The following is a 12,289-nucleotide window of genomic DNA, read 5'->3' on the forward strand; positions in this document are numbered from 1 at the left end:
TCAGGACTGGATGCAATATATATATCTGCTGTTCCACTGATTTCCTGGAGGAGTCCCTTTTGTGTAGGTGAAATCCTCCACAAACCCAGCTGTAATCCAGCTGCCTGATAAACCCTCTCTCCTCATCCATTACCTCACATCATAACGTGTTATGTTACTACACATTAATTTTTATTTATATTTTTCATTTGCTGGTATATCTGATTCTGGTTACAGTTGAGGGAGGGAGAAATGGAGTCGATGGGCTTTGGCTGAGCCACTGGGGCAGTTTCTGTATCCAGTGGAGCTCTCTAAGGGGTCAAAGCCCAGGGAAACTCCTCACCTTCCCCCAGGAGACTGGAGCAGGGCTGGAAGCTGGGGCAGGAATTGCGTGGCTGGCAGGAAGAGCTGCTCCCTACCCAGGTGCATCACATGGAAGTGCCTGAATGTTTTACTGGGAAAGGGGCATCTCTCAGCACCTGGGACCAGTCTGTCTAGTTCCTCTCCCCAGTTCCCTGTTGAGTAGGATGGAGCTGCCAGCCATATCAGGATTTTTCAGTGGACAGGGTTTTCCCTACAGGAGGGGCTCTAGATGTTGGGGAAAATGTCTATAGCAGTGACAGGATGAGAGTAGGGTGTTCTTCCCCTCACACCACCTTTATTATAAATTGGCAACTTTTACACTGCAACAAGATACATAAAAAATCCTTTTCAGATTTAGTAATTCTAATCCTGTTGTGTCGATATATTCAGTCCCCTGCAATCAGACATATGCATGATATAAATCTTAGCAGAAATTCATTACTTAGCTGTGGGCAATTTGTTTGAGGCACCATTTATTTATTTATTTTTGAGCCACAGATATCTGCTCCCCTGGGTCTAACTTTTGTGGCTGGCAATATCTAAATGTTGATGTTAAAGTCTTTTGAAATGTTTGAGTTGCACCTGGTCTTACCTTGCCCTGAACAACTTGGCTTACATTTGCACATCTCAAAGAATGTTTTTGAAAAGCCCCATTAGGATTCACAGACTGACAACTTTTGCCTGGTTTCAAATACTTTTGCAAATGTTTTGCAGCTCTAACATTTATCACAAGTGGAACTGCACTGTACACCTTGCAACCTAGAGAAAGAATCAGGAAAGCTAATTTGGCTGTTAGACAAATCAACGTGTTTATTCTGATAGTGGGAAGCTCAATAGGAATTTTAGCTTAAAATTCCCTGTTAACTTGCATGGCGGTGCTAATAGAGAAGTCCTTTGTAACAGATTCATTGTAAATGATTCCACGGCACCAGCTGTATACCATTTTATTCTGACATAGCACTTCTCAGCAAGCTGTCAAAGCTATGTCTACCCAATCCTATTCAGAATACAGTCACACTGCAGTGTCATGAAGAAATACTAGCTTGAACTTGGTCAGGATAATCAGATCTGCATAGCTTTGCACTTATTCTAATGTTTCTAGAAAATAAACTGATTCACATGGACTAGCCTAAGAATATAGAGTGATGCATAACATCGTGTGCATGTATTCCGACAGCTTTGATGAGATTTATGCAATGTCATTTCAGCATTCATATTCTTGTTTTCTGATCTTCTTTTATACTAACACTTGGCTTCCACAACAGCTTTTTCCAAAGGTCTTGATCCTGCATATCAGGTGGACAAAGGAGGTAAAGTAAGGTTCATGGTGGAGCTAGCAGATCCAACAGTGGAACTCAAGTGGTATAAAAATGGCCAAGAAATACGACCAAGTGCAAAGTAAGTGGTTTTACTGTATGTAAGCAATAAAATGGGTACACATGTACTTCCTTGACAACTGTGTTGCATAGATCTATCTCTTTGTTCGGGTTGCACCAATTTTATTTCTGAATTTCATTATGCGTGAAAAGTATGCAAATGATGCTATATTGCCCATGACCCAGAAAAGTCCACTGTATGCTAAATGTTAATGCAGATTGGCTCCTTTGCCTCAAGAGAAAAGAATTAAAGTTCCTCAAGCAAACATGGAGCCATTTCCTACTCGGTAGTTTTTAAAAAATCGGGAAACACTGTGAGTAAATAAATCTCTTGTCCTCAGTCCTACGTCTGAGGGAGGTCAGAATCTTTCTATAGTAAGTGGGTGCTAAGAGTAGAGATGTTTCACACCACATACTTACCCACCTGGCTCATGTTTGTCTCACTTTCTACTACCCAGCTAATGCTCACACTGAAGCCAACAACCTGCGTTAGCTCAAAGTGACTTCAGTCATGTGCAACAGGTCTAGTGTACCCAAGCTCCTTCATCATCTGTATCACCTGCATATTGGTTTACTCTCTGGCTTTATCTAGAAGAAGTGGCTTTTCAGGTGCAGACACTTGAGTAAAGGTAGAGCAATGGCTGGAAGTTGAGCCCAGTCCCTAGTGTGGGCACAACCAGCTCTTACAACCTGGTGCAGAAAATCCCATTCCACAGTCAGACACAGCTAGGAATGACAATGTGCAACCAGTAATGCACAACAATGTAAAGTTCCTCAAATGTTTCTCAGCAGCACAAAATCCTAGCAACTTTCTCCTCTGGCCTTGTGAAAAAACAGTAATTAGCAAAAACCCTCTTACAGAGAAGGGGCAGATCTTCATTCAGTTGCTGCAAAAGTCAATGAAGGATTTCGATTAATATTCATAGTTGACAAAAAATGCATACTAAAGAGGGTACCTTTTCTTTAGTCCCTATATCTGCCATGAGCAGTTCAGAACTGTTTCGCAGGCAGCTATACGGATACCTCTCCAGTAGAAGGACCTGGACTGAATGCACCAGTGCATTTCTTCCAGGCTGCTGAAGCAGCTGTCAGATGCTAATGAGCTTTGGTCATTACAAACCTGGAGCAGATCTAAACTGGTGACATAAAGGTGAAAGGTTCCCTATCCCATTACCAAAACCCCATATCCCATTACTGATCTCTTGTGCCATCTGGCCTACCAATAATATTAACTTCTTAACTTTGGCTATTATTATACTTCACAAAAATGTTAAGAGTGTTGGAATGAGGATGGTGTCCTGTTACTGGTTATTTTCATCTTTACTAATCTAGAGTTTCAGACTCCATTTTATTTGCCATCCTCCAGACCCTGCTCATTTTTTTTATTTTTTCATCTCACCCAAGGCTGGGATTTTGGAACAAGCCATAAGATGCTCGTTGTCACTCTACACCATAGCTCTTTTTGCTAAAAAGTCTATGACAGTTCTGTTGAATCTTGGAAATTGCTTCCCAGGACAATTTTTCCAGTTCTATGTAAAAAACAGGATTTTCACCTCTAATAATCCCTAAAGCACTTTCTACATAAAACAAAAGAGGTTCAGCAGTTTTGCTAATGTATCTTTGCTGCATTTCTGTTCAAACAGATACATTTTTGAGCACAAAGGTAACCAGCGAATTTTATTCATCAATAATTGTACGATGACAGACGATGCTCGCTATTACGTAACAGCTGGTGATGAGAAATGCTCCACAGAACTGTTTGTGAGAGGTAATTACGTCAGCTTGCTCCTATTTCACCTGCTGTAAATTGGTGTGGCTTCTTTGGCTTCAACAGAAATCCACAGGGAGGATCTAGTTCAGTATATTTTTGTATTTGTGTTAGCAGCCCTTGGGATCATTCTGTATTTCTGTGATCCCTGACCATTTTTTTTCCTCATCCTGTATTTAGTAATTTAGTGAAAACCCTGAAATGGGGATATGGTTGATTTCATATTGTGCATTGGGATCTAGTGGGGCTGTGCTCCTCTTCATAGTTTTAAGCCATTTTGGAGACTCATAGCGTTGGCTTTCTCTAACACCACACTTAGGTACCTAATGACCCTGATACTCTTGGTCCAACTGATCTGTTTCAAGTACCCTTAGGTCAGACTTTCTAGCAGTTAGTTTTCATTCCATCTGCACAGATGTAAGGGAAGACTCGATCAAAAGCTATGAATGGGTGGCCATTTCTTCACCCTTTTTGCTCCCACAGTGTTGATAGTCTTACTGATAATATTCATGGCATTACTCACACATGCACAACAAAACAAAGAGAAAAACAAAACTTACAGTGAGAGGGAAAAATCATCAAATATTTCAGAAAGCTATTTAAAATGATGGAGCCCATTGCCCCTATAAATATCATAGGATAACTGTTGTACAATCTCTTGCTATTAAATAAACTTGAGTTTTGACAGCAGGAATAGGTCAAATGAATAAGGGCACCGCGTTATGACATCAGGTCATCTTACTGTGCACAACGGGCTATAGGACCTAATGAAAACGCAGCTTTATGAGAGGGATTTGTGGGAGGCAAGAGGGGAATGTCAGCTTCTCATGTTGACCTGCCTGGACAAACTGTCAATAAAACGGGATGCAAGGCAGGTATTAACCTGAACAAATGTTATTTTTTTATTTAGCACATTTCCTACTGGCATCTTAATGAGCAATTGCTTTTCTGATTTAAGGCAGAAAAAGCTGCACTGAGACTGATATTAGAATTTTAAAGTAGTATAGTCTTCTATAGCATGACTTTGAAAACCTCTTTCACTTAGTTTTCTCTCTCAGATTGTAAATCTGTAATTTTCTCTTTCCAAAGATCCTCCAATTTTGGTGACCAAAGGCCTGGAGGATACCAGTACCTATGTTGGTGAACGAGTAGAACTGAGCTGTGAAGTGTCTGAGGATGATGCAAATGTGAAATGGTAAGCCACACTTTGAACAGATACTGTTTTCCTTGAGAATAAAACCCAGAACATTTTAATTGTAGGCAAAAATGTGGACAGCTTTTTCTATACCAGTAAACCTGAAAATTGTTAAGAAAATCTCAAGAAAACATGATTCAAAAATGTAACAACAGCAAAAAAATCCTTACACATTCATGGATGGGTTTGTTTAACCTTTTCTTGTGCCTTAAGTCTTATAAAGTCTTCTCTGGAAGTTTCAGTCTATGAGAGTCTTACTTGCAGAAGACTTCTATTGGAAAAATAATCTTTCTTTGTTTTCCATTAGGTTTAAGAATGGTGTAGAACTCACCAATGAACCTAAATCTCGGTATCGAATCAAGGTTGAGGGTAAAAAACACACTTTGATCATAGAGGAAGCTGCGAAAAATGACAATGCAACTTACTCAGTAATGACAACTGGAGGCCAGTCAGAAGCTAAGCTTTCGGTTGACTGTAAGTATCATCCATCTTGCTCTTGAATTCATATGTCACAGTTTACTAGCTTACAGAAATAAATAATTTGCTTGCCTTTTCCTGGGGGTTTAAAGGGAGACTTAACTTCCATACCAATTTCTTTGCTGCAAATCTCCACAACAGTGACTTTCCTTTAGACTCTGTTTGTAGTAACAGGCAATGAACTAGTCCTGCTTGAAAACTTTCTGTCACTCTGTTAAGACGGAAAACAAAGCTAACCATCCAAACATATAACAGGTCAACAAAGTGAATTTTCAAGGGAAGTATCTGCTTTTCCTTAATCCTTTCAGGTTTTCACAGGAAAGCCAAACCAAGGCTTTTTAGCCAAAATCAGAAAAAAAGTACGTTGGAAAAAATAAGCAGTTCTACAACTAAGCATACTGTTAACAGGCATCAGGGTCACTTAACCTGAACTCATAAGCACAAACACATGACTATGTAGCTCCCTCAGTATCGTTTGTGCAATATCTCTTTAAAACACCTGTGTTTTTTAGCGAAATGTGCCCATCCTCTAAAGTTATCATACATTATGCATAAACATACGCTGTTTTGTAATACTCATACTGCTTTTGACTATTTTGTACAAATTGGCATCCTAAGCACAACCAATTCACGCTGTTCTATTACCAAGTTGGAAATTATCCTCCATAGCTATTGAGCTCTGTCATCTTTCCTTTCATGCAACTTCTTCTGAGGATTTTCCAACTTGCTTCCTATAAAACACTGCCTTTCCCATCCCTTTGTTTCCTATGCCAGATTACAGTCAGGGATATTTACTGCATACAGATGGTACTGTGTGTTCAGAATGGACTCTGGTCTACAGCATCTAATCTTCCAGAAAGTGGAAGTGAACTGGGGCAGCAGTTCTCAGACTCAAGTTTTACAAAAGCTAGTAACATCTGTGGGTATTCGTACGGTGAGTTAAGGCAGTTTAGCAAACATGAGAACAAGTAGTGTATGAAGTTAAGCTTACTGGCCAGTCAGCCTTTGCTACCAGTCTGACAAAACAGGTTGAGAACTACAGTCCCCACTTGTGATGAAATACTTTGGTAAGTCTCCAAATTATCTTGGATCAGCTGGGAGAGCTATGAGAGCAGTTAGATCGCTGTTAGATCACAGGAAAAGTGGGTTGTAATCCCTTCTAGTGCATAGGTCTGGGGACACAGATCTTTCACTTCTTGAAAGTTTCTTACTGGACTCTGGGGGATAGAAAAACCCTATCTCCAGCACCGAAACACCAAAAAGGGGACAGCATTCAAATTATGCTCCTGGGCTTAGTTCTGCTACTGGCAATATCCATGCAGTTTCCCCAGTAAGGGCATGGGTTATTTTGGATCACCCTTTCTAAGGCATCAGACTACATGAAAAGAGGTTAATTTATGTAGCTTACATGTACATATTACTGGTATTTTGACTTGAGAACTTTATTCTTGGAGGCTTGCTTCTGATTTGAAGACTACTGTGATGGCTAGTAGCAGCTCCATGACAGAATCCTGAGCTATTGTTTGATATTAGCATTAATATCTCTCCTTCTGTTTTCCTAAGTGAGACCACTGAAGATATCACTTGCACTAGAAGACCAGACTGTGAGGCTTGGACAGGAAATCCACCTGAAGTGTGAGATATCTGAGAATGTGACAGGGAAATGGTACAAAAATGGGCAACTGGTCGAAGCTAGTGACCGTGTAAAGCTTTATCACAAAGGAAGGTAAGCCTGTTGTGTATTGACTTGACTTTTGATGGAATGACACTATAGAGATGTGCCAATATGTGGGTTACTTCACTGAAAATGATCTGATAATCAAGCCTAACGTCTGTCCCTCAAACATATTTATTTTTATCATCATAAAAGCCATGTCTCCTTGCCCCCTTTCATCTTGTGTCTTTTGGCTGTGGAGGACAATAATCAAATCCTTGATCCATCTAAGTTCAAGCTATTAATATTTCTTGACATTGCTGTTGCTATTAGTATGGGAAATTAACCAGAAAAGTAAAATAATTGTTAGACATTATTAAAAATATATAGCTTTTAAATGTCTGGTTTTCTGATAGCCTGTTTGTGTCAACTCAGACCACGTATCTCTGCCCATGCAAAGTATGTGGAGATATCAGATCCCTTTGCATTTATAATCCGTCCTTTTTCATGGAAAGTTTGTCAGTTTAAAAAAAAACCAAAAACGGGTCCTACCTTTAACTATATCCCCTTCACTTCAGCTTAGCAGACCATTCATACAGCTGGGGATGGCACTTGTGAAGATCCTCCTAAACAGGCTATGAAATGTTTGCATTGACTTCATAACGCTGGCTAAGTCACAGTAAGGGACAAGTGCCAGCTGTGCAATGACCTCTTGGATTGACATAAGGTGAAGGAGCTCCCCACAAGCCATGTAGGCCCATAGGGTGAGGTGAGAGAAAGGGGAGCAGGAAGGGCACAGAATGAGTCCGACCTTGAACAAAGCTTAGCCACAGCAGGTCATAGGAGAGCAAAAATATCGTACTGGAAGACACAGTTAGGTAATAAGAGCAGCATATGCTTTGCTCACCTGTTTCTTTATTCTGGCAAACAAATAGTAGATTGGATCCTGTCACAAAGATGGTCTAACAAAAGCCAGAATATTCCCACAATGGGATCACCTAAAGATTTCTTCTTGAACAACTAAATTACAATCTAATGGCAGCAGCACAGAATCCCTTTGTCAAAGAGATTACACTCCTGTATTTTTCTACTTCCATGTTCAAACAAAAAATATTAGAATTGGTTACATTATTTGGTGGTTGTCTCAATAATATTTTGTACAAATCACACAGTATTTAATCAGCTAAAATACCACTAAGCAGCCAGCAAAGGATTTTTAGTCAGTAATTTTACACACTTGCACAGATCTCCTAAATTTTTCACAGATTTTTCCTTATAACTTCAAGCAGTCTTCAAAAATAATTTACATTGATTTCTTTTTCAATTTTTTACAGAATCCACAGATTTGTTATAGCAAGCGCTGCTGTTGATGATGAGGGTGAATACATGTTTGTACCAGATGCCTATAACATTAATATTCCATGCAAAGTACATGTTGTGGGTAAGTATATGGCACAACGACTGACATATAACATCTCTTTCTCTGACATTTGGAAATTAAAAGCAGTGTGACATATCCTTGATTACAATCAGTTTGTTTCCTCTGAGCAGGCATCTACCAGAGAAAACAGATCTGCTGCTTTGGCAAAGTGCAAGTGAGCTAGTCAGAGAGCACTTTGCCTGTGCTCAGGATCTGCTCATGGTTTACAAGCTTGGGGGAGCTCCCAGGGAAGGCTTCTTGATGTTGAATTCCTAAACCTACACCACTATTAAGAGTTTGTGTAAAACACCTGTTGCTATCCTCTTTTCAGATATACAGTGTTGTCGTCTTTGAAGAATTGGCTTGCTGACGTTGCAAAATATGATTTAGTTTGGTAAAAGATTAGTAGAATAGGTACATATTTACCTATTCCCTAAATACGTTAAATGATATCTAGAGAGCAAAATGTTTCTGGCCAGCTTTTATTCACTCAGCAAAACAGAAGGCTTGTTAATGATCCCAGTCTTTCAAACAAAAATAAAACAAGGCATTGACTCTTCCCACAATACCTCACTGGCTTTTAACTGCAGCCAGCAACTTGGAAGTCAAAAGGAGAGCAATATAAATTATCAAAGTTTTAGAAAATATGTTCTCTAATTGAAGCTGAAAGAAGTGGGATACCTGTGTTAGAAAAAGTATTGGCAAGGTTTAGGGAGAATGAAGAGGGAAGGGGTATTACAGGGGTATGCCCACCGATATAACTTCCAATACATTAAAAAAAGTTGTAAGAGGATATTCATCAGTTGTTCTCCATACACACAGGATACAATAAAAGTGGCCACTTCATTTTCAGAAAAAGGATTTGGGTTAAGAAAACTTTTAAACTGTAAGAACAGTGATGTCTGAAGCATGGTAAAAGGTGTTGTAGAAAGCCTGCAATGGAGATTCTCAAGAGCCACTTAGAGGAAATCTCTCCCAGAAGTTACCTGAATACACATAGTTCTGCCTCAGGAATATAGACTTTTTTTTTTTAATGGTCCTACTATTCCAAAATTTCAATGGTGCCATGATTTAGTTTTCATCAGACAACTATTTTCTTAAAAATAAATTTTCTTCACAAATTTTCTTCCGAACAAAAAATCAGTTGACTAAAAATACCAGGAAAATACAAAACATAGAGCATGTTTCTCTATGTTGCAGACCTGCGCCAGGTCACTGAACTCTCAGAATGGCAGCCACATGGCAAATTTGGACAATCTCTCCTTTTTCAGATCCTCCTAGACTCCACCTGGATGGTCTTGGGGAAGGTAACACTGTGACAGTAGTGGCAGGAAGCAAACTACGACTTGAGATCCCCATCACTGGCGAGCCAACTCCAAAAGTCATGTGGAGTAAAGGGGACAAGGTACATTGTTGTTATACTTGTTTCTTTAGCTTAACAAGAGGCCTCTTCCTTCAAAAAATAACCTTTAGCCTTGTGAAGACATTGATTTTAATGACAGAAAATAAGGAGGAGATGCATTTTATCTAAAAAGCTCTCCTCGCTCAAAAATGAAGGGTAAAATGCATAAATATTACTTAGTACCTTTTGGGTCTTTTTGAGGAAAGGCTGAAATTAACGAAGGAAAAAAAATATGATTTTGCTATAAATAAATTGTAAAGCAGAGGAACGTATAAGATGTAGAAGAAAGCCAGTGAAAATCTACCAAATGGCTACTTCTTCTGTACATATTGCCCAGAATGGCTGCCAGGTTTTGACAGGAAGCCATGGTATGGTCTGGTTTTGGAAAATGAATGATAAATTCTGATGGAGTGTCAAGTCTCAAATCAACCAATAGTCTGGGCAATTGGTGTCTTTCACCTGGTGTCTTAATGCAAAACTTTGCACAGATCAATCCCTGGCTGTGTAATACCAAAAAGCCATTTTTCACATTTAAATTTTCATTGTGGTATGTGGAAGCTGGAACATGTTGTTATTACGGGATTTCTCAGACCTATCTGGTCAAATCTCTGACTACTATTTTTCAAATATTAATTGTAGTATCACCATTGTGGACATGTCCAAATAGGAATTATTCTAGGAGAGCTCTTACTCCAAAATATGTGCCAGCATTTGAACTCTGTGAGGACAAACTGCTGACCATTACAATCACTCTGACCTTTAAACTGAAAGAATTACATTTCAATCTGGCTTTTGGGAGAATCCACTACTCTCTTTCCATCAAATTAATGACAGGTAGTGTTGAGAAAAGCATGTTCCTGCTCACAGGACAAGTAAGCCTAGTGCCTCTTCCTTTGAGATGCAACGGCTGAACTGAGTACTAAACAGTTACTGTATTTTAAAGTTATTTAGTTGTCCCTCAGTTATTTTGTCATTTTTGTGATCATTATGTGACTGAAATTCTGAGCTTTAGTGTGTTTTTTCTTACCGTTGCTTTAGTATTTTTGCTGAAGTGTCCTATACTGCATTTGGATTTTGATTTTTGAGCATTTTGATTCTCCAGAAAATATGACTTTTCCCTCTGCTTACTTTGATTCCTAGTGGATCACAGACAGTGGGAGAATACGGGCAGAAACATATCCAGACAGCAGCTGTCTGGTCATTGATACAGCTGAGAGGGAAGATTCAGGTCCTTTCAGAATAACGTTAAAGAATGAGGCTGGAGAGGACACAGCTCTAATCAACATTAAAGTGGTTGGTAAGTGGTGGAACAGTGCACATAAGCTGTGCCTTTTATCACAGCCCTTTTCAATAAACGCTCCTTGAAGAACCCTACTTTTCTGCACCCCAACAAGAGACAAATTCTTCTTCCTCTATCTGAAAGGTCTCTTCTGTAAATGCTGTCCTCCCTAGCTACCAAACTGTTGTAGATTCTCAGAAAACTTCTGTTTCCCTGTTTGTCCCCATTTTCAGATATGGAATTGAGGTACAAGGACACTAAGGCCCCGTGTTACTGAAGGACACAGGAGTTTAGCATGGGATTTAAGTAGGAGTTAATTATCATCCTGCTGCCACCTCATGCTGCAGGGGCCAAACTTGTGCAGTTGCCTCAGGCTGCCCTTAACACTCTCCATTCTCCATTCTCCATGCGGCTGTGGGCTCTGTCTTACCACATGCCCTCAAGTGCCTCTCAAGTGTCTTGACTGTGATGAAGAGCTTGGCATTTATCCCTTCCTAACTGCCTGCCAGGATCCACAAAGACCTTCTTTCTCTCTCTCTCTTCATTAGGAACTCCTGTTGCACTTCAAAAACTATTCAGATTTGTTTCTTATTTGACATTTTTTATTTCAACCTATGCAAAAAGAAGAAAGATTTTTTTAGTTTTTTTTTTAACAATGTTTACTTCATTTACAACAGATGTCCCTGATCCTCCTCAGGCACCAAATGTGACTGAGGTGGGTGAAGACTGGTGTGTTATGACCTGGGAACCTCCGGCAAATGATGGTGGATCACCCATCTTAGGTATATACTTTCCTTTTTTTTGTGGTGATGCTCTAATACAGAGAAAAGAAACAAACCCCAAATAATAGACGCCATAGGATCAGAGTTTAGCTCAGGCCCTGGAGAGTTGCACTTTGACTACCCAGTAGCAAGAATGTTCTACCCAGTCTTCGACTTTATTGGATACCTGTTTTTCTAATGCTTTGAGATTTGTCATTTTGTATGTTGCCGCATTATCAACCCCCCTACTTGAAAGACAACCTCTTATAATACCAAACTTTGAACAGTTGGCCTGTTTGAATGTTAGCAGGAATTTCAGAAACAATTTACTGAGTAAATTGGAATATCTTCTAATACACTGAACCAAGAGGAAAGTCAGAGGGGCCCAGAGGCCAGCAGAATCAGGCCCTTTTCACTCAGAACTAAATACAGTGGTGGTGTAAGTGAAGTCCGAAAAAAGCTCGTACGTGGTCGTGAAAGCCAAACAGGTGACTATCAGATAGCTTGCAATGGGAAAAATGTAACAATAACCCCTAAACTACTCTGAGGTTAGAAGGGGATATTGGGTGTATCCAGAAAAAATGCCATTGGGCAGTCAAAAAATAGACCCCTCAC

The 12,289-nt window shown here is 39.6% G+C and overlaps 1 protein-coding gene across 1 annotated transcript in view; it reads left to right on the forward strand.

Moving 5' to 3' along the window:
- MYBPC1 (myosin binding protein C1) overlaps window positions 1-12,289 on the forward strand; it is a 50,142-nt gene that overhangs the window by 13,906 nt on the left and 23,947 nt on the right. The window contains exons 10-18 of the mRNA XM_050899402.1: window positions 1,608-1,740; window positions 3,362-3,486; window positions 4,576-4,681; window positions 4,989-5,155; window positions 6,722-6,884; window positions 8,147-8,253; window positions 9,504-9,637; window positions 10,775-10,931; window positions 11,591-11,695. Of these exons, the coding sequence (XP_050755359.1) occupies window positions 1,608-1,740; window positions 3,362-3,486; window positions 4,576-4,681; window positions 4,989-5,155; window positions 6,722-6,884; window positions 8,147-8,253; window positions 9,504-9,637; window positions 10,775-10,931; window positions 11,591-11,695 (1,197 nt within the window). The remainder of the gene's footprint in view (window positions 1-1,607; window positions 1,741-3,361; window positions 3,487-4,575; window positions 4,682-4,988; window positions 5,156-6,721; window positions 6,885-8,146; window positions 8,254-9,503; window positions 9,638-10,774; window positions 10,932-11,590; window positions 11,696-12,289) is intronic.

Source organism: Gymnogyps californianus, chromosome 1 (genome assembly GCF_018139145.2).
Source record: "Gymnogyps californianus isolate 813 chromosome 1, ASM1813914v2, whole genome shotgun sequence".
In the NCBI taxonomy this organism is placed as follows: domain Eukaryota; kingdom Metazoa; phylum Chordata; class Aves; order Accipitriformes; family Cathartidae; genus Gymnogyps; species Gymnogyps californianus.